This window comes from Bombina bombina, chromosome 6 (genome assembly GCF_027579735.1).
Source record: "Bombina bombina isolate aBomBom1 chromosome 6, aBomBom1.pri, whole genome shotgun sequence".
In the NCBI taxonomy this organism is placed as follows: domain Eukaryota; kingdom Metazoa; phylum Chordata; class Amphibia; order Anura; family Bombinatoridae; genus Bombina; species Bombina bombina.
In genome coordinates this window covers 819,724,640-819,750,519 of record NC_069504.1, presented here as the reverse complement: position 1 = coordinate 819,750,519, position 25,880 = coordinate 819,724,640, and the positions used below count along the sequence as shown (strand labels likewise).

General features: G+C 39.2%; 1 protein-coding gene across 1 annotated transcript in view; it reads left to right on the top strand.

Annotated features, from left to right (window-relative positions):
- The window catches only part of KCNIP3 (potassium voltage-gated channel interacting protein 3), a 163,052-nt gene that overhangs the window by 98,203 nt on the left and 38,969 nt on the right, over positions 1–25,880 (top strand). Inside the window, exons 2-3 of the mRNA XM_053718189.1 lie at positions 2,365–2,489; positions 3,664–3,733. Coding sequence (XP_053574164.1) covers positions 2,365–2,489; positions 3,664–3,733 — 195 coding nt within the window. The remainder of the gene's footprint in view (positions 1–2,364; positions 2,490–3,663; positions 3,734–25,880) is intronic.

Below are 25,880 nucleotides of genomic sequence, written 5' to 3'. Positions count from 1 at the left end.
AACACAAACACTGTAGAAATGCAAAAATAGCCTTGGTCTCAAACGGTCAGAAAATGGAAAAGTGCTGTGGTCCTTAAAGGGACACTGAACCCAAAAAAATTTCTTTTGTGATTCAAATTGAGCATGCAATTTTAAGCAACTTTCTAATTTACTCCTATTATCAATTTTTCTTCGTTCTCTTGCTATCTTTATTTGAAAAAGAAGGCTTCTAAGCTTTTTTTTTGGTTGAGGACTCTGGACAGCACTTTTTTATTGGTGGATGAATTTATCCACCAATCCGCAAGAACAACCCAAGTTGTTCACCAAAAATGGGCCGGCATCTAAACTTACATTCTTGCATTTCAAATAAAGATACCAAGATAATGAAGAAAATTTGATAATAGGAGTAAATTAGAAAGTTGCTTAAAATGTCATGCTCTATCTGAATCATGAAAGAAAAAATTTGGGTTCAGTGTCTCTTTAAGGGGTTAAGGTTACCAACAACCTACTTACAGCAAAATCCAAAGGCCACTTCTCTCTGCTTATCCTCCTTGATCTGTCTGCAGCCTTTGATACTGTTGACCACCCTCTCTTGCTCCAAACCTTTGGCATTTGTGACACAGCTCTCTCGTGGTTCTTTTACTACCTGTCTAACCGTACCTTTAGTGTAGCCTTCTCTGGGGCATCCTCTGCCCTGTTACCACTTTCTGTTGGGGTACCGCAAGGCTCTTTCCCCGGTCCCTTTCTCTTCTCAATCTATACGTCACCATTAGGTTCCTTAAAGGGACACTGTACCCAAAAAATTTCTTTCGTGATTCAGATTGAGCATGAAATTTTAAGCAACTTTCTAATTTACTCCTATTATCAAATTTTCTTCATTCTCTTGGTATCTTTATTTGAAATGCAAGAATGTAAGTTTAGATGCCGGCCCATTTTTGTGAACAACCTGGGTTGTCCTTGCTGATTGGTGGATAAATTCATCCACCAATACAAAAGTGCTGTCCAGAGTACTGAACCAAAAAAAAGATTAGATGCCTTCTTTTTCAAATAATGATAGCAAGAGAACGAAGAAAAATTGATAATAGGAGTAAATTAGACAGTTGCTTAAAATTGCATGCTCTTTATGAATTAAAATAGAAAATTTTTGGGTACAGTGTCCCTTTAATACCGTCCCACGGGTTTCAATATAATTTGTATGCTGATGACACCCAAATCTACCTCTCTGCATCAGACTTATCTCCTTCCTTGCTAACCTGTGTCACTAACTGCCTTTCTCATATCTCATCTTCGATGTCATCTTACTACCTTAAACTAAATCTCTCCAAAACTGAGCTCCTTATTTTCTCCCCTTCTTCCAAAATCTCCTTCCCCCATTTCTCTATAACTGTCGATAACTCCATCATTACCCCTACCCCACATGCCCGATGTCTTGGGGTCATATTTAGCTCAGATCTTTCTTTCACTCCTCACATTCAGTCCTTGGCTAAAGCCTGCCGCTTCCACCATAAAAAAAATCTAAAATTAGATATTTCCTTACATAAGACACAACTAAGATTTTAATCCACTCTCTCATCCTTTGCCGCCTCAACTACTGCAACTTTATCCTCTCTGGTCTTCCTACCTGCCGCCTAGCACCTTTACAATCCATAATGAATGCCTTTGCCAGGCTCATCTTCCTTACACGTCGCTCTTCATCTGCTTGCACCTCTCTGCTAATCCCTTCACTGGCTTCCTCTTGCCTCTAGGATAAAACGCACAATCCTGACTCTGAGATCTAAAGCCCTCAACTGCACTGCTCCCCCCTATATCTCAGACCTTTGTCTCCAGATACTCTCCCTCCCATCCCCTTCACTCTGCTCACAACCTCCTCCTCTCCTCTCTTGTTACCTCCTCACATTCCCGTTTACAGGACTTCTCCAGACTGGCTCCCATCTTGTGGAACTCTCTGCCTCGCTCCACAAGACTCTCCCCTTGTTTTGAAAGCTTCAAGCGCTCCCTAAAGACTCTACTGTTCAGGGATGCTTACAACCAACACTAACATTTCCTAACTCCATTTCTATCGCCTTGAAACCCTGAAACATGTAAGCTTATTAGCCCAGCTGTTTATAGATCACCTTCATAAGAGCCGACTACAACAGTGCAGCTCTTGGCAGGGCCCTCTACCCATTTGATCCCTATAAATGTTATCTTGTATACCGCCTATGTTTATAGCTCTGCAGAATCTGTTGGCGCTTTTCAAATACCTGAAAAAAATAATAAAATAATAAGAGGTCTAGATGTGAGATTATAAAGTACTTGTGTTTTGCATAAATAGTGATACACAGGACAGAGGTCTAGATGTTGGTGCTTTTGGACTGTTTGAAGACTGCGTCTTTTTTCTTACAGATAGCAGTGAGTGTGACTTGGAGCTCTCCACTGTACGTCACCAGCCAGAAGGACTAGAACAACTCCAGTCTGTCACCAAATTCACGAAGAAGGAGCTACAGTCCTTGTACAGAGGTTTCAAAAATGTAAGCAGGCCTGTCTGTCTTTGTGACTGTCTGTTTACCTATCTATCTACCTATCTATTAACCTGTGTTTCTATTTGTCAATCTGTCTGTCTATCTACTCACCAATATATATATATAATATAGTATGTATGTGTATGTGAGGAAGGGGAGCAAGTCCCCGAAACGTCACAAAATAAATAAGTCTTTCACTTCTTTGAAATCCAGTGAGTGCTGTCCATTTTTTGCAATATCTACAACCATTGGACTAAACCCTGGTCATTGGCATTTTTGTAGTGAGAGTGTGGGCCCTCCTGGACTTATATATATATAAATCCTAGTTGCCATGCGCTCACTTAATACCTTCCAAGTATATGCCCGGGTGCTACCTCCAAAAGTTCAGTAAATTACAATTGTTTATATGATATTATGTGGTTTTCATAAATTAAACTTTGTATCTACTTGTCACACCTGTGAGTGCCCTCAACCTGCATTATAAGAGAGAGAGATATATATATAGAGAGAGAGATATAGATAGAGAGAGAGAGATAGAGAGAGATATATAGAGAGAGATAGAGAGATAGATAGAGAGAGAGATAGAGAGATAGATAGATAGATAGAGAGAGAGAGAGAGAGAGAGAGAGAGAGAGAGAGAGAGAGAGAGAAATAGAGAGAGAGATAGTTAGAGAGATAGATAGAGAGATATATAGAGATATATATAGACATATAGATAGATAGATAGATAGATAGATAGATAGATAGATAGATAGATAGATAGAGTGAGTGAGTGAGATAGATGTATATATAATCCCCCCACCTGCCTGTCTTTATATGGCTATCTATCTACTCCATCAATCATCTATCTATCTATCTATCTATCTATCCACCTAACTCTCTGTCTGTAAATCTCTGTCTGTCTCAATATCTGTCAGTATGACATATATATTAAGTAAACACTGCAAGTCATTACTGTTATTGGTGTATTTGCTTCAGAATTTCTCTTCTTATGTTCTGGTTGAGTTTTTTTCTCTTTTTCATGTCCTGACAGCTAGTTTTGCTGTTTCTATAATGTGACAGGGACCATGTTTCATATAGATTTGTGATTCAGCCAAATTAATCTGCCAGTTCCATTATCTGCCTATAAAACATTCCATTTTGTCTGTAATGCAACTTATTTAACAGTCTGATTTTTTTCCAGGAGTGCCCTAGTGGTTTGGTTGATGAAGACACATTCAAGCTAATTTACGCACAGTTCTTTCCACAGGGAGGTATGTAATAAATAAAAAAAAGGCCAGAACATTGCATATATTGTATATTTAACCCATATATGGCAATAATAATCACCCTAGGCTACACTTAATCTAAAGAAAGATAAAGCTCAATCAAATATGCATCAATGTCTTTAACCCCCATAAAGGGAGCACTGCAACTGCTAAACATGGCTGGTCAGCCAATCAGAGGTAGCATGTGTGTAGCAGCTCGTTACCAGTTGTGTTCATCTATTTAGTATAAGTGCAATGGTGCTCCGTAGCTGACTTTCTGTATCGATGTATAAAAAGATATGCAGAAATATACAAATACTATTAATTATTATAAATCTCTCCAAACTGAGCTTCTTACTTTCCCCCCTTCTTCCAAAATCCCTACCCCCCCCCCTCCAACTTTCTCTAACTGTTGATAATAACATCATTACCCCAACCCGCATGCCTGATGTTTCGGGGTCACACTTGAATCAGATCTCTCTTTCACTTCCGGACACCTCCACCTCAAAAATATCTTTAAAATGTGCCACTTACTCACACAAGACACAACTAAGACTTTTATCCACTCTCTCATCATTTCCAGCCTTGAGTTTTGCAACTCCATCCTCTCCGGCCTCCCTAGCTGCCGCCTATCTCCCTTACAATTCATAATAAATGCCTCTGCCAGGCTGATCTTCCTTACACGTCACTCCTCATCTTCTGCACCTCTCTGCCAATCCCTTCACTGGCTTCCTCTAATCTCCAGAATGAAACTTAAAATCCTCACGCTAACGTTTAAAGCTCTTAATAACACTGCTCCACCCTATGGCCGCTATTTATCAAAGTCTGGCGGACCTGATCCGATAGTACTCAATCGGGTTGAATTGCGGTGATGTCTGTCCGCCTGCTCAGAGCAGGTGGACAGGTTATGGAGCAGCGGTCTTTAGACCGCTGCTTCATAACTGGTGTTTCTGGCGAGCCGGCAGGTTCGCCAGAAACACGGGGCATCAAGCTCCATTCGGAGCTTGATAGATAGGCCCCTATATCTCTAACCTAGTCTTCAGATACTCTCCCGCCCATCCACTTTGCTCTGCTCATGACCTCCTTCTCTCCTCCTCTCTTGTTACCTCCTCACATTCCCATCTAAAGGACTTCTCCAGACTGGCCCCTATTTTGTGGAACTCTCTGCCTCGCTCTACAAGACTCTCCCCTAGTTTTCAAACTTTCAAGCGATCCTTAAAGACTCTACTGTTTAGGGATGCATATAATATACACTAACATTTTCCTATTTTAGTTTCTCTCATTTTTTAGCATTCCCCTTGAACCCCCTTGGCATGTGAGCCTAGATGCTTTGTAGATCACCTTCATGAGAGAAGATTTAGAACAGTGAAACTCTTGGCAGGGCCCTCTATCCCCTTGTCTCCCATAATTGTCACCTTGCATATTAGACCCATGTCTTTAGCTATTGGCGCTCTACATATAACTGATAATAATAATAATAATAATAATAATAATAATAATAATAATAATAATAATAATAATAATAATAATAATTGCATTTTACGTTACCACATCCTCTCCGCAGAGCTGCTGGCTCATTGAAATATGTTAAAGGGACAGTTAACCCAAATTTGTCTCTCTTTTATTTGTTTCCAATGATCCATTTTTACCTGTTGGAGTGTATTACATTGTAGACAAATAGATCATTTAGCTTTATATCAGCATTTGTAATAGCTGCTCTTGTCTGTGGTGTCCCTACGTATACTGAAAGTCTCTAAACTTAAAGGGACATGAAACCCAACATTTCTATGATCAAATTTGCTTCATTCTCTTGGTATAATTTGTTGAAAGAGCAGCAATGCACTACTGGTTTCTAACTGAACACATAGGGTGAGCCAATGATTATCGGTATATATATATGCAAGCAGCTAGAACCTAGGTTTTTTGCTGCGTCTGAGCTTACCTAAATCTTTCAGCAAATGATAACAAGAGAAGGAACCAAAATAAATAGTAGAAGTAAATTGGAAAGTTGTTTAAAATTGTATGTTCAATATAAATCATGAATGTCTAATTATGAATTTACTGTCCCTTTTATGTATTGGGTATAGAAAAGCTGTGTAAACGTAACCAGCAGAAGAAATGACACTCCCAGTGGGAGGTAGGAGAGATAAGTAATAAAATGTTCATTTTTAATTGTTCTCTCTAAGGGGCTTATTGATCTAAATCTCTCCTCTCTGGTGAGATGATCTAAGATGTCTTGTCAGTCAAATAATTTTAGCTTGAGAGCTATGTACAGTTCTGGATGTGAAGTAGAGAGATTTTGATCATCAGGCATCAGGAGTATTAGGCTATGGTATACACAAAGAACTAATAAAACAATGCATGTCTGTGTACAGAATATGATAAAGTTAGGAAATCTGATTTCCCTGCAATCTCAACCCATTTTAATGAGTTGTGGTTTCAAAGAACAAAACCAGCTATTTAATACACAAAAATAAACCTAAAGATGCAATTTCTCATACATTTTATACTCTGCAGCTGGTATAACAAGTCATTGGAAACACAAGGCCCAGATTACAAGATACACACCAATGATAGTGCAGGTTGCGATAAGCAGTACCACTGGGCCGCACTTTTTTTGCAACTTGATATTACAAGTCCATGGTAAATCCCCTTTACCAGAGATGGGTTAGCGCAGCTGACACTGCTCTAGTACAACCTAAAGTTTTAATCGCACTAAATAGCGCTGGCATTTAGCGCCACTTGAGACCTGAAGTAAAGTCTGAGAGTCAAAATAAAAAAACAAAACACATTAAAAACACATTAAAATAAAGTAGAAGACAGGGGTATCCGGAACACAGTCAGACCATCGATCCATGCATGCAAAGGAGCTACTCATCAAAAATACATTCTGCTACTACTGCAACTTGGAGTGTCATAGCATAACGGCAGATCAGGCCGTGGGTAATGATAAGGAAAAAATGGAAGCAGGCACTGCAGGTTAGAAAAAATGATAAAACTTACCTTTATTGGGACAGATTAAAATATACAGGGTTCCCAGACAGAGGGCAGACACATAGACAAGGTCAGTCTGACGCGTTTCACGCCCCCTAGTGGCGCTTATTCATATACTGGCATGAGATAGTAAAGGCAACCAATTTATACCTAAGGTGCAAATCAATTAACCCTTATTACTCCAGCTTGTTAAATGAAAACATATCACAAAATTGTTAAAAACAGCAACAATAAAAATATGATTGCATTGAAGAGGTGTAATAATACCCATAATTTACTACTCATGTTACACGTATCTGTAAGTGAACTAGTAAAATAGCTGTAAATTTCAAATATTGGAACTGCATACATTAAGACTGTTTAGAGATATAAGTTGTTTAGGGAGTCAAGTAACTAATAAATAATAACTAATGTGGTACATTAGTGTATTTCAGGAGAAGATAGCTAATATAATGTAGCTACAACAGTCAGTCTATAACAATACACATGTAACATTGTTATAAAACTACAATCGCTAAATTACTCAATTAAAGAATGCCAAATGCCAGACTTAATTGTGGAGCCCACATGTGGAACATGTTGTAAAGAAAGGACACACTATACAAAAAAATACAATAAATATATACAAAAAACAAAAACAAACATTCATAACAAATGTTCTGTACACCATTCTGAATACTATATGTAGGATACCCGGTACTGAGTTCAACAGACTTCAACATGAGAATGAGTGTATACAAATTGCAAACATGCAAACAGACAGAGACCAAGGCCTCTATTTAACAATGTTTTTGTTTTTTTTGTATATATTTATTGTATTTTTTGTATAGTGTGTCCTTTCTTTACAACATGTTCCACATGTGGCCTCCACAATTAAGTCTGGCATTTGGCATTCTTTAATTGAGTCATTTAGCGATTGTAGTTTTGTAACAATTTTACATGTGTATTTTTATAGACTGACTGTTGTAGCTACATTATATTAGCTATCTTCTCCTAAAATACACTAATGTACCACATTAGTTATTATTTATTAGTTACTTGACTCCCTAAACAACTCATATCTCTAAACAGTCTTAATGTATGCAGTTCCAATATTTGAAATTTACAGCTATTTTACTAGTTCACTTACAGATACGTGTAACATGAGTAGTAAATTATGGGTATTATTACACCTCTTCAATGCAATCATATTTTTATTGTTGCTGTTTTTAACAATTTTGTGATATGTTTTCATTTAACAAGCTGGAGTAATAAGGGTTAATTGATTTGCATCTTAGGTATAAATTGGTTGCCTTTACTATCTCATGCCAGTATATGAATAAGCGCCACTAGGGGGCGTGAAACGTGTCAGACTGACCTTGTCTATGTGTCTGCCCTCTGTCTGGAAACCCTGTATATTTTAATCTGTCCCAATAAAGGTAAGTTTTATCATTTTTTCTAACCTGCAGTGCCTGCTTCCATTTTTTCCTTATTAAAATAAAGTATTACACTCATTACACTTTTGAGCCCTTTCCAATCAAATACCCTTTAACATGCAATTTCATTTTTAGTCAAATTCTAATGTGTTTTGAATATAAATACTTTAAATTCCTATGATCTTCACATACAAAAAAAAAAATCTTTTTATTTTTAAATAGATATTTATATATATATATATATATATATATATATATATACACACACACACTCAGCAGCCACTTTATTAGGTATACCTGTTCAATTGCTTGGTAACACAAATTGCTAATCAGCCAATCACATGGCAGCAACTCAATGCATTTAGGCATCTAGATGTGGTGAAGACGACTTGCTGAAGTTCAAATCAAGCATCAGAATGGGGAAGAAAGGGGATTTAAGTGACTTTGAAAGTTTTATGGTTGTGGGTGCCAGACGGGCTGGTCTAAGTATTTCAAAAACTGCTTAACAACTGGGATTTTCATGCACAAACATCTCTAGGGTTTGCAGTGAATGGTCCGAAAAAGAGAAAATATCCAGTGAGCGGAAGTTGTGTGGACGAAAGTGCCTTGTTGATGTCAGAGGTTGGAGGAGAATGGGAAGACTGGTTCCAGATGATAGAAAGGCAAACACTAACTTATATAACAACTCATTATTATTATTATTATTCTTTATTTATAAAGCGCCATCAGATTCTGCAGCGCTGTCCATGGGTACAAATTTAAAAGTACAGTACAATATAAAAGACAGCAGACAAAGTTTAACAAACAAATACAGGGAGAATTGAGGGCCCTGTTCCTGTGGGAACAATCTAGATGGGTAGGAGGGTGAAAAACAGGAGATGGGGACTGCAATAGTGAGAATTATGTTAGTGTGGAGTTAGATGAGGGCAGCTATTAGGCAAGTGAAATTGATTTGTTACTGATTTGGAGATAGGCTTCCCTGAACAAAAAGGTCTTTAGGGAGCATTTAAAGGAGAAAAGGTTAGGGGAAAGTCTGACAGCTCGAGGAAGTGTGTTCCAGATGATTGGTGCCGCACGAGAGAAGTCCTGTAGTCTAGTGGTGATGGTAGAAGATGCAAGGAGCAGGTAATTGTTGGTCTTAGGGAGCAGGCTGGAGTATATTTGTTGATGAGTGAGGACAGGTGGGGGGGGGGGCTGCGTTGATAAGGGCTTTGTAGGTCAGGGTGAGAATTTTGAATTTAATTCTGCTGTGAATGGGGAGCCAGTGAAGGGACTCACAGAGAGGTGCAGTAGATACAGAATGTCGAGAGTGGTGGATTAGCCTAGCAGAGGCATTTAGGATGGATTAAAGAGAGGAGAGGCGGGAGAGAGGGAGGCCAGTTAGTAGGTTATTACAGTAGTCAACTCAGGAAATTACTAGGGAGTGGATTAGTTGCTTAGAAGTTTCAGCAATCAGAAACTGACGAATTTTGGAGATATTGCGTTGGTAGTTGCAACAGGATGAAAAGAGCAATTGGATGTGGGGTATGAAGGACAGGTTGGAGTCAAGTGTAACTCCTAGGCAGCGGACTTGGGGTGATAGGGAGATAGTGGTGTCACCAACAGTGATTGAAAAGTTAGAAACCGGGGTAGAATTAGAGGGGGGGATTAGAAGAAGCTCAGTCTTGGACATGTTGATTTTTATGTGGTGAGAGGCCATCCAAGAAGAAATTCCAGATAAGCAGACACTGAGAAAGGGAATCAAGGAGGAAGGAGAACAGCACACCTGTTTGTGGGGCACGAAGTTAGATTTGCCAAATCTTTTCAATCCAAGTGATCATACATCCAAGCACTTCAGCCACCCACCACATTTGTTTAAAAGACCTTTAGTCTCATTTAGTTGGGTCCAAAAGTTTACAGGAACAACTTTTCGAACCTACAATAGGCTCTAAGTTATGTACACTAATTGCATACAGATTTGTGCCTTTTGTAACCTCACCTGGATAATACAAAGTTCTAGGTAACATTATAGTGACATCTACTGGTAACATATTGGTATTACATCTTTCAACTCCAATATTAACCCTTAATGTACCAAACTCCTAAAGTTAAAAACATAGGTAAAGTAAAACCATTATATACAATTTGTTTAAAAAAACAGAATATAACACAACAAATATATGCCATTTTACAAAAATAGATTCCAATCAAAGTCTTTATTAAGACCTTTAGGTATCATAGTGTCCAATTTATTTATTCAATACATCTCCCTTATTTTTATAAGGTGTTCCCTATCACCTCCTCTCCTGGGGACAGCCACTTGTTCAATAACCTGAAACTGAAGTTGGCTGATGTTATGTCCCCTGGAGAGGAAGTGAGAGGAAACAGGCGCTTCTTTATTTTTACGTCTAATGTTTGACTTATGTTCTGTAAGTCTATCTCTGGCCTCTCTACAGGTCTCGCCAATATAAATAAAACCACATGGACATTTGATTAGATAGATAACAAATGTTGATCTACAAGTGAGAAACTCTCTAATCTTGAATTTGTTACCATTGATCGGATGATAAAAACATTCTCCTCTGATCATTGATCTACAGTGGCTACAATTCAGGCATGGGTAACAACCAGTTTTGGTACTTACTATTGTTTTTTGTGTAATTTTCTTATTACTTCCAATATCTTAATAGACCAATTGGTCTTTGAGACTTTTGTTTCTCTTAAATGCTGTCATTGGCATATTCTTAAAGGCTTCTATTTGTGGATTGCAGTCCCTAATTATATGCCAATATTTTCTCACAATCTGATTAATTTTGGGACTAAGTCTATTATACTGAGTAATAAAAATTAGCCTCTCTTGTTCATCAACTTTATTTCTTTTGTTATTTTTTTATCATGTGTTATAATTTCAGTTTGAATTACATTTTGTAATTGTCCCTCTATTATTTTTGATGGATATACTCTTTCTTTAAATTTATCAGACATTTCTTTTAATCTCAATTTGTATTTGATCTCGTCAGTCACTATGCGCTTAACCCTCAGAAATTGGTTTTTAATAATAGCTTTTAAGGTGTTATTGGGATGGAAGCTGCCAAACTCTAATAAGTTGTTTTTATCTGTGGGTTTAACATATAAGTCTGAATGTAAAATAACATTCTCCATATATATATATGAGTATCTAGAAAATTAATTCCTGTTTCACTCATTTCCAGAGTGAATTTAAGGCCTTGTACTGTGTTATTCAGATCCTCAACAAACTCTACCAGGGTTCCAACGTCGCCCAACCACACACCAAAAATATCATCTATGTACCTCCACCAGGAGGCACCATAGAGCAAGAACAACTTATTGGAGTAAACAAAGTGCTCCTCAAAGTTGCCCATGAAAATATTAGCATATGTGGGGGCGACGTAGGAACCCATGGCAGTTTCCTGTTTCTGCAAATAAAAAGTATCCATTAAAAGAAAATAATTGCAGTGTAATATAATAGTTAACAAATCTACCAAAAATTGGATCTCTCCCGATGTATATTCACCTTCTGATTTTAAAAGATTCTCTACTGAAGAGATACCACTTGTGTGTTTTATTGAGGTATAAAGGCTACATACATCAAGAGAGAATAATATGCATTTATTACCAATATGGCCCAATTCTTTAATCTTTGCTAGAAAATCCTTAGTGTCTCTTATATAGGAAGTAGTTTTTACCACCAAAGTTTGTAATACTTTGTCTAAAAAGATAGCAATTTGTGCAAAAATGGACCTTATGTCTGCCCCTATGGGGCGTCCTGGAGGTTTATTGGGATTTTTATGTATTTTGGGAAGTACATAAATTACCGGTCTAATTGGATGTTTTACTAGTAATGCATTTTTAAAATTTTCCGTAATGATACCCATTTTAACAGCTCTGGTAACAACAGATTCAATCTCCTTATTAATTTGAATAGTTGGATATCCTAATAGTTCTTGATATATTTGTTTATCAGCCAATTGTTTTTTAATTTCATCAATGTAATCTTTTTTATGTTGCACAACTACCGCCCCGCCCTTGTCTGCTTCCTTTATAATGATATTCTTATTATTTTTCGAGGAGTATATTGCTAATTGGGCTTTCTTATTATTTGTCACAAGATGTCTCTAAATAATGGGACTATGACAACAACTGATATTACTGATGTGAATATTGATGTTGATACACATAAGAGCAATACTGTATTTGGATTTAGTACACATTCTAATGAGGCGATGCAGAAAAAATAAGTTAGTTTAATACATAATATTTCTGAGCACAATTTGAGTAAACAAGAAATTGATATATTGAATACGGGTTTATCATTTTGTTTTGGTGATTATTGTGATTTTTTTTTAAACTCAACTGGATTTGCAAAAATTTTTTAGAAAATTGAAACCCAAAATATACTTTTCTAATACACGAGACTCAGTCTGGAGTCCTAAAATATTAAATTTTAGGACATGAAAAAATATGGTATTGCGGGTCAAAATAAACATACATGGACTTAGTACAGAGAGAAATTGACAATTTGTTTAAAAAAGAAAAAAAAAGAGATGTGTGACAAAAAAGAAAAAGGCCCAACCAGTAATAAACTCTTTAAAAAACAATAAAAATATCACCATTAAAAAGGCGGACAACGGTGTAGCAGTGGCTGTACAGAACAGAAAATATTATATAGACAAGATTAAAAAACAGTTGGCAGATAAGCAGGTATATCAAGACCTACCAAGATATTCAACCATCCAAATCAATAAAGAGATTTAATTTGTTATTAACAGAGCTGTTAAAATTGGTATCATTACAGATAACTTTAGAAATTCATTGATAGTAAAAAAATCCAATAAGACCAGTAACATACGTGCTCCCAAAAATTCACAAAAATCCAAATAAACCCCCAGGAAGCCCCATAGTGGCAGTTATGGGGTATATTTATGCACAAATTGCTATTTTTTTAGATCAAGTATTACAACCCTTGGTGATAAAAACTACTTCCTACATAAGAGACACTAATGATTTTGTAACCAAAATGAAAGGTCTAGGCCATATTGGTAATAAGTGTATATTATTCTTACTGGGTGTATGTAGTCTTTATACTTCCATAAAACATACAAGTGGTATTTCTCTTGTTAAGTGTATCCAGTCCACGGATCATCCATTACTTGTGGGATATTCTCCTTCCCAACAGGAAGTTGCAAGAGGATCACCCACAGCAGAGCTGCTATATAGCTCCTCCCCTCACTGCCATATCCAGTCATTCTCTTGCAACTCTCAACTAAGATGGAGGTCGTAAGAGGACTGTGGTGTTTTATACTTAGTTTATTTCTTCAATCAAAAGTTTGTTATTTTTAAATGGTGCCGGAGTGTACTGTTTATCTCAGGCAGTATTTAGAAGAAGAATCTGCCTGCGTTTTCTATGATCTTAGCAGAAGTAACTAAGATCCTTTGCTGTTCTCACATATTCTGAGGAGTGAGGTAACTTCACAGGGGGAATAGCGTGCAGGTTTTCCTGTAATAAGGTATGTGCAGTTAAAATATTTTTCTAAGGATGGAATTTGCTAGAAAATGCTGCTGATACCGAAGTAATGTAAGTAAAGCCTTAAATGCAGAGATAGCGACTGGTATCAGGCTTATTAATAGAGATACATACTCTTATAAAAGTGTATTTTAAAACGTTTGCTGGCATGTTTAATCGTTTTTTACATATGTTTGGTGATAAAACTTATTGGGGCCTTTTTCCACATGGCTGGCTTGAATTTTGCCTAGAAACAGTTCCCTGAGGCTTCCCACTGTTGTAATATGAGTGGGAGGGGCCTATTTTGGCGTTTTTTTGCACAGCAAAAATTACAGACACAGACATCCAGCTTCTTCCTGCATGATCCAGGACTTCTCTGAAGGGCTCAAAAGGCTTCAAAAGTAGTATTGAGGGAAGTAAAAAGCCACAGTAGAGCTGTGGCAGTTGTTGTGACTGTTTAAGAAACGTTTTTGTCATTTGTTATTCTGTTTTTGGTATTAAGGGGTTAATCATCCATTTGCAAGTGGGTGCAATGCTCTGCTAACTTATTACATACACTGTAAAAATTTCGTTAGTGTAACTGCATTTTTTCACTGTTATTTAATAATTTGGGAAAATTTGTGTTTCTTAAAGGCGCAGTAACGTTTTTTATATTGCTTGTAAACTTGTTTTAAAGTGTTTTCCAAGCTTGCTAGTCTCATTGCTAGTCTGTTTAAACATGTCTGACACAGAGGAACCTACTTGTTCATTATGTTTGAAAGCCATGGTGGAGCCCCATAGGAGAATGTGTACTAAATGCAGTGACGTGCATTCATTGGAGGCAGGTGAGGCAGTGCTTCCCCTGGCCAATGTGGGAATTACAGCCTTTTTTATAAACAAATAAAAAAATAAAAAAAAGAATTTTTTTTTTTTTTTTTCATTTTTTTTTCCATCTGAAAAGGTGACCCCCCTACCCCCCACCCCTCCACCAAATTCATTATTTTATTGCAATTTATTGTTTTAAAAAGAAAACTACGTAATATTAAGTAATACATTCATATTGTACAAGAAGGTAGAGGCCAGCTATCCTTCCATTGCGCAATGTGAATGTAATACTGTCTTATGTTATGGGCTGCTTTAGAGACTGCCACCCAGTGGGGAATAATAGCTAATGCAGCAGTCTCTATTGCTGCCCATAACTGCTCACACCGGAGGCTAGCCTCGGGAGCCCTGCCTGCCCGCCCCTCAGCCAATCAGACATCACTATGTCTGAGTCTCTAGGCTGAGTTGCCGGGCGGGAAATAGTTGCGCAGCCGCAATGCGCAGGTCAGGTGTTTATGCATGTCCGTTGTCTTCAGAGCAGCAGAGAGGATCATTGAAGACAAGTGCTGCAGTCAGTCAGTGAGTGCTCTCAGTCAGAGTCAGTGGCTGTGTGAGACGTGCACTGTGTGACACTGTGAGTTGTCTGGAATGTCAGCCTCAGTCAGGTCAGGAGTCAGGACTCTCAGGGGGAGACTAGGAGAGGAGTGGTCAGCCGGCGTAGTAGCCAGAGGTAGGTGATGGACGGCGGGTGGGTCATGAATAATCAACAGTCACAGACAGTGAGTTCTTGAGTGCTACTAAGCTGGTGTTGTGCAGCGTTTTCTTATCCGGTGCAGCAGCAAGCAGAGCAGCTCCCTACCATCATAAATAGAAAGCTGTGTCCAAATACTCCATTCAGACTGTGCATCTTGCTGGCCAGCTTTCTATTCATGATGGTAGGGAGCTGCTCTGCTTGCTGCTGCACCGGATAAGAAAACGCTGCTTGGGGGGCCAGCAAGTGGTTCTTAGTAGTGGGACTCAGTCACTCGGTCTGCATAGGTGACAACTACTGTAAAACCTGCAGAGGAAAGTATTAGTATGGAGCAGTTAGTTAGCGGTAAGAAAATCCTGGCCAGATGAAAAATAGAGCCTTTTTAATGAGCCCAGTTTGTGTGAGTCATCCTGAGCTGTGATAAAACTTTAGGCACTATGGCTGGGGAGAAGTGCAGGGATTACAGCTGCTACACTTCTCCCGGTAGAGCCTTTGACAGCTGGACTGTGTGGAGCTTGTTTGCTTTTAATGCTAACTTCCTGCCAGAACGTAGCTGTGAAGACAGCAGCAGGGGGTTGGGCTTTCAGCACGGAGAAGACAGAGGAGGTATGTTAATTACTTAAAAAAATGCTCTGTTGTGTTTTTTTCTTTCTTTCTGCTGTTTTATGGCCTTTTTCCACTGCAGATAATGAGAATGTGTGTTTTAAAAGACCGGGGAAAGGGGAGCATACTTAGGACTTAGTACTAAGTTTAATTGCACCAGGAAGCTAAAAGGTCAGCTAAATGTGCTCCTTTCTTAAAAAATAAATAAATAGAATAAATAGTACTTTGGTCTTTGCTCTATTAAACAAGTTGAACTGTGATGGTGCCACTGGGGTAATGACCAGTGTGTGGGGAGAGTTTGTGTCTTTGTGTGTGTAAGTGTCTTTATGTCTGTGTGTGTGTGTGTGTGTAAGTGTCTTTATGTGTGTGTGTGTAAGTGTCTTTATGTGTGTGTGTGTGTAAGTGTCTTTATGTCTGTGTGTGTGTGTGTGTGTGTGTAAGTGTCTTTATGTCTGTGTGTGTGTGTGTAAGTGTCTTTATGTCTGTGTGTAAGTGTCTATGTCTTTATGTGTGTGTGTAAGTGTCTTTATGTCTGTGTGTGTAAGTGTCTTTATGTCTGTGTGTGTGTAAGTGTCTTTATGTCTGTGTGTGTGTAAGTGTCTTTATGTCTGTGTGTGTGTAAGTGTCTTTATGTCTGTGTGTGTAAGTGTCTTTATGTCTGTGTGTGTAAGTGTCTTTATGTCTGTGTGTGTAAGTGTCTTTATGTCTGTGTGTGTAAGTGTCTTTATGTATGTGTGTGTGTAAGTGTATTTATGTCTGTGTGTGTGTGTGTAAGTGTCTTTATGTCTGTGTGTGTGTGTGTGTGTGTGTCTTTATGTCTGTGTGTGTGTGTGTGTAAGTGTCTTTATGTCTGTGTGTTATGAAATATACCAAAGAAAACCAGTTCAGCAAGACAAGGGCACAGCACATGACATATCTTGTGAATTATGTAGTATAACAATTATTTACAATATAGGCTGTACTATTAGAGGGCATTAAAGTCATTTTTTTTTCCTGTTATGAATCTTAGAGGGGTTATTTTAAAATGTAATACATGTTTTGTATTTTCTTTCTGTAAGACATGTTTCTATACTGAGGAAATATAAATATATGTGTGTATGGTTGTCTGTCTGTATCAACCTATATTTATGCAAAACAATATTTTAATAAAATTAATTTTTATATGCATGATAGAAATTTTAAATTTAAAGGTTAAAGTAAATTCAAATATTTTCTTTTATGATTGAGACAGAGCATGGAATTTTAAACAACTTTCCACTTTACTTCTATTATTTAATTTGCTTTACTCTATTGTAGTCCTTTGTTGAACAGCATACCTAGATAGGTTCAGGAGCAGAAATGCATTACTGAAGCTAGCGGCTGATTGGTGGTTGAAGATATATATCTCTTGACATTGGTTTACCACATGTCATCAGCGAGATCTCAATGGTGCATTGCTGCTCCTTCAACAAACGATACCAAAAGAATGTAGCAAATTTAATAGAAGAAGTCAATTTTAAAATTACTTAAACTTGTATGCTCTATCAGAATCACAAAAGAAAAACTGAGTTTCATGTCCCTTTAAATTTCCAGATAGCATAAGTAGGCATAGTCATGTCAAATAATAACAAGATATGAACAGTCATGTACCATATATATATATATATATATATATATATATATATATACTAGAGTTGAACCTGAAGCTCAACTTGCTCAAGCTACAAATAAAATGTGTTTTTGCACTCCACCAATTACCTGTGTCTCATCATGATACTAAGACAAAAATGCTCATCCAGAGACAGAGTATATATTGTTAGTATTAAATCTATATTCACGATTCCCATCCCATGATTCTTCTATGAGATCAGACATGGATCTACTTTTTTGTGTGACTGTTGCAATGTAATTTCAAGGCAGCATGTGTGAGAAATATCAGGGAATATAAATTGGATTAGGCAGTAGGCACCATACTTTGGTGCCTATTTATATTCCCTGATATTTCTCACATGTTTGAAATTACATTGCAACAGTCACACAAAAAAAGTAGATCCATGATAATGAAGGAATCTATAAGTATAATTTGCAGCATTAAAGTAAAAAGTATGTTTTAAACATATTTTAATGGGCCTGGATTTCTAGATCTCCTAATCAGAGCAAGCATTGTGTTATCTGGTAAGAGTTTCTGTTACAATCCTTTAGACTAAAATCATCATGTTTACTAAGTTGACCAGTTTTCCAAGACACCATTTAAAGGGACATGAAACCCATATGTTTTCTTTCATGATTTAGAAAGAGCATGCAATTTTAAATAACTTTCCAATTTACATCTAATAGCTGGCTTTCTTCATTCTTTTGATATCCTTTGTTGAAAATCATATCTAAATATGCTCAGTAGCTACTGAGCATATTTAGATATGATTTTCAACAAAGGATATCAAAAGAATGAAGAAAACCAGATATCCTTTGTTGAAAATCATATCTAAATATGCTCAGTAGCTACTGATTGGTGGCTGCATATAGATACCTCATGCGATTGGCTCGCCCATGTGCATTGCTATTTCTTCAACAAAGGATATCTAAAGAATGAAGGCGTATCCGATTCCTAGCCACTGCCTCACCAGCCTCTGAAGTCAGCGCACATCACTGACTAAATGTATTGATTTCACCTTAAACAGTAAAGATCAGTCTTTATCTATAAAAGAATTATCACCAGAGGGTTCTGTCGAGGGGGAAGTTATGCCGACTAACTCTCCCCACGTGTCAGACCCTTCGCCTCCCGCTCAGGGGACGCATGCTAATATGGCGCCAATTACATCAGGGACGCCCATAGCGATTACCTTGCAGGACATGGCTGCAATCATAAATAATACCCTGTCAGAGGTATTATCTAGATTGCCTGAATTAAGAGGCAAGCGCGATAGCTCTGGGGTTAGGAGAGATACAGAGCGCGCAAATGCTGTTAGAGCCATGTCTGATACTGCGTCACAGTATGCAGAACATGAGGACGGAGAGCTTCAGTCTGTGGGTGACATCTCTGACTCGGGGAAACCTGATTCAGAGATTTCTAATTTTAAATTTAAGCTTGAGAACCTCCGTGTATTGCTTGGGGAGGTATTAGCTGCTCTGAATGACTGTAACACAGTTGCAATTCCAGAGAAATTGTGTAGGCTGGATAGATACTATGCGGTGCCGGTGTGTACTGACGTTTTTCCTATACCTAAAAGGCTTACGAAATTATTAATAAGGAGTGGGATAGACCTGTGTGCCCTTTTCCCCACCTCCCATATTTAGAAAAATGTTTCCAATAGACGCCACTACACGGGACTTATGGCAGACGGTCCCTAAGGTGGAGGGAGCAGTTTCTACTTTAGCAAAGCGTACCACTATCCCGGTTGAGGACAGTTGTGCTTTTTCAGATCCAATGGATAAAAAATTGGAGGGTTACCTTAAGAAAATGTTTATTCAACAAGGTTTTATTTTACAGCCCCTTGCATGCATTGCGCCTGTCACTGCTGCAGCGGCATTCTGGTTTGAGGCCCTGGAAGAGGCCATCCAGACAGCTCCATTGAATGAAATTATTGACAAGCTTAGAACGCTTAAGCTAGCTAACTCATTTGTTTCTGATGCCATTGTTCATTTGACTAAACTAACGGCTAAGAATTCCGGATTCGCCATCCAGGCGCGTAGGGCGCTATGGCTTAAATCCTGGTCAGCTGACGTGACTTCAAAGTCTAAATTACTCAACATTCCTTTCAAGGGGCAGACCTTATTCGGGCCTGGCTTGAAGGAAATTATTGCTGACATTACTGGAGGCAAGGGTCATACCCTTCCTCAGGACAGGGCCAAATCAAAGGCCTGGAACAAGGGCAAGCAGGCCAGAAAGCCTGCTGCTGCCCCCAAGACAGCATGAAGGAACGGCCCCCTATCAGGAAACGGATCTAGTGGGGGGCAGACTTTCTCTCTTCGCCCAGGCGTGGGCAAGAGATGTTCAGGATCCCTGGGCGTTGGAGATCATATCTCAGGGATATCTTCTGGACTTCAAAGCTTCTCCTCCACAAGGGAGATTTCATCTTTCAAGGTTATCAGCAAACCAGATAAAGAAAGAGGCATTCCTAAGCTGTGTGCAAGACCTCCTAGTAATGGGAGTGATCCATCCAGTTCCGCGGACGGAACAAGGACAGGGATTTTATTCAAATCTGTTTGTGGTTCCCAAGAAAGAGGGAACCTTCAGACCAATCTTGGATCTAAAGATCTTAAACAAATTCCTCAGAGTTCCATCATTCAAAATGGAAACTATTCGGACCATCCTACCCATGATCCAAGAGGGTCAGTACATGACCACAGTGGACTTAAAGGATGCCTACCTTCACATACCGATTCACAAAGATCATCATCGGTTCCTAAGGTTTGCCTTTCTAGACAGGCATTACCAATTTGTAGCTCTTCCCTTCGGGTTGGCCACTGCCCCGAGAATTTTTACAAAGGTTCTGGGCTCACTTCTGGCGGTTCTAAGACCGCGAGGCATAGCGGTGGCTCCGTATCTAGACGACATCCTGATACAGGCGTCAAGCTTTCAAATTGCCAAGTCTCATACAGAGATAGTTCTGGCATTTCTGAGGTCGCATGGGTGGAAAGTGAATGTGGAAAAGAGTTCTCTATCACTACTCACAAGAGTCTCCTTCCTAGGGACTCTTATAGATTCTGTAGAGATGAAAATTTACCTGACGGAGTCCAGGTTATCAAAACTTCTAAATGCTTGCCGTGTCCTTCATTCCATTCCACGCCCGTCAGTGGCTCAGTGCATGGAAGTAATCGGCTTAATGGTAGCGGCAATGGACATAGGGCCATTTGCGCGCCTGCATCTCAGACCGCTGCAATTATGCATGCTAAGTCAGTGGAATGGGGATTACTCAGATTTGTCCCCTCTACTAAATCTGAATCAAGAGACCAGAGATTCTCTTCTCTGGTGGCTTTCTCGGGTCCATCTGTCCAAGGGTATGACCTTTCACAGGCCAGATTGGACGATTGTAACAACAGATGCCAGCCTTCTAGGTTGGGGCGCAGTCTGGAACTCCCTGAAGGCTCAGGGATCGTGGACTCAGGAGGAGAAACTCCTCCCAATAAATATTCTGGAGTTAAGAGCAATATTCAATGCTCTTCTAGCTTGGCCTCAGTTAGCAACACTGAGGTTCATCAGATTTCAGTCGGACAACATCACGACTGTGGCTTACATCAACCATCAAGTGGGAACCAGGAGTTCCCTAGCGATGTTAGAAGTCTCAAAGATAATTCGCTGGGCAGAGTCTCACTCTTGCCACCTGTCAGCGATCCACATCCCAGGCGTAGAGAACTGGGAGGCGGATTTTCTAAGTCGTCAGACTTTTCATCCGGGGGAGTGGGAACTCCATCCGGAGGTGTTTGCTCAACTGGTCCATCGTTGGGGCAAACCAGAACTGGATCTCATGGCGTATCGCCAGAATGCCAAGCTTCCTTGTTACGGATCCAGGTCCAGGGACCCGGGAGCAACGCTGATAGATGCTCTAGCAGCTCCTTGGTTCTTCAACCTGGCCTATGTGTTTCCACCATTTCCTCTGCTCCCTCGACTGATTGCCAAAATCAAACAGGAGAGAGCATCGGTGATTCTGATAGCGCCTGCGTGGCCACGCAGGACCTGGTATGCAGACCTAGTGGACATGTCATCTCTTCCACCATGGACTCTGCCTCTGAGGCAGGACCTTCTAATACAAGGTCCTTTCAATCATCCAAATCTAATTTCTCTGAGACTGACTGCATGGAGATTGAACGCTTGATTCTATCAAGGCGTGGCTTCTCAGAGTCAGTCATTGATACCTTAATACAGGCTCGGAAGCCTGTCACCAGGAAAATCTACCATAAGATATGGCGTAAATATCTTTATTGGTGTGAATCCAAGAGTTACTCATGGAGTAAGGTTAGGATTCCTAGGATATTGTCCTTTCTCCAAGAGGGTTTGGACAAAGGCTTATCAGCTAGTTCTTTAAAAGGACAGATCTCTGCTCTGTCTATTCTTTTGCACAAGCGTCTGGCAGAAGTTCCAGACGTCCAGGCATTTTGTCAGGCTTTGGTTAGGATTAAGCCTGTGTTTAAAACTGTTGCTCCCCCGTGGAGCTTAAACTTGGTTCTTAAAGTTCTTCAAGGAGTTCCGTTTGAACCCCTTCATTCCATTGATATTAAACTTTTATCTTGGAAAGTTCTGTTTTTGATGGCTATTTCCTCGGCTCAAAGAGTCTCTGAGTTATCTGCCTTACATTGTGATTCTCCTTATCTGATTTTTCATTCAGACAAGGTAGTTCTGCGTACCAAACCTGGGTTTTTACCTAAGGTGGTTTCTAACAGGAATATCAAACAAGAGATTGTTGTTCCATCATTGTGTCCTAATCCTTCTTCAAAGAAGGAACGTCTTTTGCATAATCTGGACGTAGTCCGTGCCTTGAAGTTTTACTTACAGGCTACTAAAGATTTTCGTCAAACATCTGCCCTGTTTGTCGTTTACTCTGGACAGAGGAGAGGTCAAAAAGCTTCGACAACCTCTCTCTCCTTTTGGCTTCGGAGCATAATACGCTTAGCCTATGAGACTGCTGGACAGCAGCCCCCTGAAAGGATTACAGCTCATTCTACTAGAGCTGTGGCTTCCACCTGGGCCTTTAAAAATGAGGCCTCTGTTGAACAGATTTGCAAGGCTGCGACTTGGTCTTCGCTTCACACCTTTTCAAAATTTTACAAATTTGACACTTTTGCTTCATCGGAGGCTGTTTTTGGGAGAAAGGTTCTACAGGCAGTGGTTCCTTCCGTTTAAGTTCCTGCCTTGTCCCTCCCATCATCCGTGTACTTTAGCTTTGGTATTGGTATCACACAAGTAATGGATGATCCGTGGACTGGATACACTTAACAAGAGAAAACATAATTTATGCTTACCTGATAAATGTATTTCTCTTGTAGTGTATCCAGTCCACGGCCCGCCCTGTCCTTTTAAGGCAGGTCTAAACTTTAATTAAACTACAGTCACCACTGCACCCTATGGTTTCTCCTTTCTCGTCTTGTTTCGGTCGAATGACTGGATATGGCAGTGAGGGGAGGAGCTATATAGCAGCTCTGCTGTGGGTGATCCTCTTGCAACTTCCTGTTGGGAAGGAGAATATCCCACAAGTAATGGATGATCCGTGGACTGGATACACTACAAGAGAAATAAATTTATCAGGTAAGCATAAATTATGTTTTCTTCAGTGGAGAGCCTTTTAAAATCAAATAGTCAATACACATCAGGAGAGATCCAATTTTTGACAGACCTTTTAATTATTATAATACACAACAATTATTTTCTCTTTATGGACACTTTTTTATCTGCAGAGACAGGGAACTGCCAAGGGTTCCAACGTCGCCCCCACATAGGCAAATATTTTCATGAGCAACTTTGAGGAGCATTTTGTTTACTCCAATAAGTTGTTCTTACTCTATGGTGCCTCCTGGTGGAGGTACATAGATGACATATTTTGTGCGTGGTTGGGCGACATTGGTACCCTAGTAGAATTTGTTGAAGATCTTAATAATGCAGTACAGGGTCTCAAATTCACTTTAGAAATGAATGAAATAGGGATCAACTTTTTGGACACATATATACACAGTTAATAGTTTTTTTATACTCTGATCTACATGTCAAACCCACAGACAAAACAATCTACTAGAATATGGCAGCTTTCATCCACACTTTTAAAGCTATACCAAAAAGCCAGTTTCTAAGGGTAAAGCGCATAGTGACTGATGAAACAAAATGTAAGCTCAGGCTAAAAGAAATGGCAAATACATTTACAGAAAGAGGTTACCCACCAGAACTTATAGAGGATCAATTAAAAAATGTGATTCAAACTGACACTAAAACATATACAAAGAAAAATAGGGAGAATGAACAAGAGAGATTAATTTTCATTACCCAATACAATGGACTCAGTCGTAAGATTAACCAGGTTGTAAGAAAATATTGGCACATAATCAGAGAATGCAACCCACAAATAGGGGCCTTTAAGAATATGCAATGACAGCCATAAAAAGGAATACAAGCCTTAAGGACCAATTGGTATATGCAGATATTGGGAGTAACAAAAGACCATACAAAAAACAATAGGTAATACCAAGACTGGTTGTTATCCATGCCTCAATTGTAGCCACTGTGGATCAATGATAAAAGGTGAATTTTTCTTCCATCTAACCAATGGTAACAAATTTAAGATTAGAGAATAGTGATGTCGCGAACTGTTCGCCGGAGAACAGTTCCCAGCGATCTTAGCTTGTTCGCGTTCGACCGCAGAGGGTCTGTGAGGGAGTGTCTGCTGCTGATTGGCTGAAATGTGTCTGCAGACTGTGAGATACAGGGTCAAAGTTTCCTCAATGATGACGAATAGCGGGCGGATCGAACATCGCATATGTTCGCCCGCATATGACACTCCCTCACAGACCCTCTGCGGGCGAACATATGCGATGTTCGATCCGCCCCCTATTCGTCATCATTGAGTAAACTTTGACCCTGTATCTCACAGTCTGCAGACACATTTCAGCCAATCAGCAGCAGACACTCCCTCACAGACCCTCCCAGCTCCTGGGCAGCAGCCATTTTAGATTCATTACGATCCTGCATTCTTAGTGAGAGGACATTTAGTCCTGCTGCTGCTGATTTTATAGGGAAATAGTTAGCTAGGCTAGTGTATTCAGTGTCCACTACAGTCCTGAAGGACTCATATAATCTCTGCTGTAAGGACAGCACCCCAAAAAGCCCTTTTTACGGCTAGAACTTCAGTCGTTTTTTTTTTTTTTTGTGTTTTTTTAATTTTATTTGCATTTGCCTGCCTGTCAGCCTGTGTGTGAGGCTCACAGCATATACTGTGATTAATTCTTCTGTGCCACTACTGATATCTGCTTAACATTAGTGTAAATTTTTTTCCATCAGGCCTGTGTGTCAGGCCCACATAATATACTGTGATTAATAGCTCTGTTTTCCACCACTTATATCTGGTGTAACATTAGTGTAATTTTTGTAAAAAAAAAAAATTTTACATCAGTCTGCTATTGTTATTTAATTTTAGTTGCCAGGCCAGCGTGCCACTAGTGCCAGCCTATGTAAGGGCCTAAGGGAACATTAGTGTAAATTTAAAAAAAATTTTTTTTACATCAGTCTGCTATTGTTATTTAATTTTAGTTGCCAGGCCAGCGTGCCACTACTGCCAGCCTGTGTAAGGGCCTAAGGGAACAGTCGTGTAAATTAAAAAAAAAAAACTTTTACATCAGTCTGCTATTGTTATTTAATTTTAGTTGCCAGGCCAGCGTGCCACTAGTGCCAGCCTGTGTAAGGGCCTAAGGGAACATTAGTGTAAATTTAAAAAAACAAAACTTTTACATCAGTCTGCTATTGTTATTTAATTTTAGTTGCCAGGCCAGCGTGCCACTAGTGCCAGCCTGTGTAAGGGCCTAAGGGAACATTAGTGTAAATTTAAAAAAAAAAAAACTTTTACATCAGTCTGCTATTGTTATTTAATTTTAGTTGCCAGGCCAGCGTGCCACTAGTGCCAGCCTGTGTAAGGGCCTAAGGGAACATTAGTGTAAATTTAAAAAATAAAAACTTCTACATCAGTCTGCTATTGTTATTTAATTTTAGTTGCCAGGCCAGCGTGCCACTAGTTCCAGCCTGATGTTTTAAAGCACGTTATTCCAAACAATTTAGGAATGTTAGGTGATTTAGGCCCTTTATGGCTTAAAACCAGACTCTGCATCAACTATTTAATTTTCCATGGGAGTTTTGCCATGGATCCCCCTCCGGCATGCCACAGTCCAGGTGTTAGTCCCCTTGAAACAACTTTTCCATCACTATTGTGGCCAGAAAGAGTCCCTGTGGGTTTTAAAATTCGCCTGCCCATTGAAGTCAATGGCGGTTCGCCCGGTTCGCTGTCTCGCAGACATTTGCGAACGCAAAATTTTAGGTTCGCGACATCACTATTAGAGAATACCTTACTTGCAGATCAACTTTTGTCATATATCTAAGTGCCCATGTGGCCTAATTTACATTGGTGAGACCTGTAG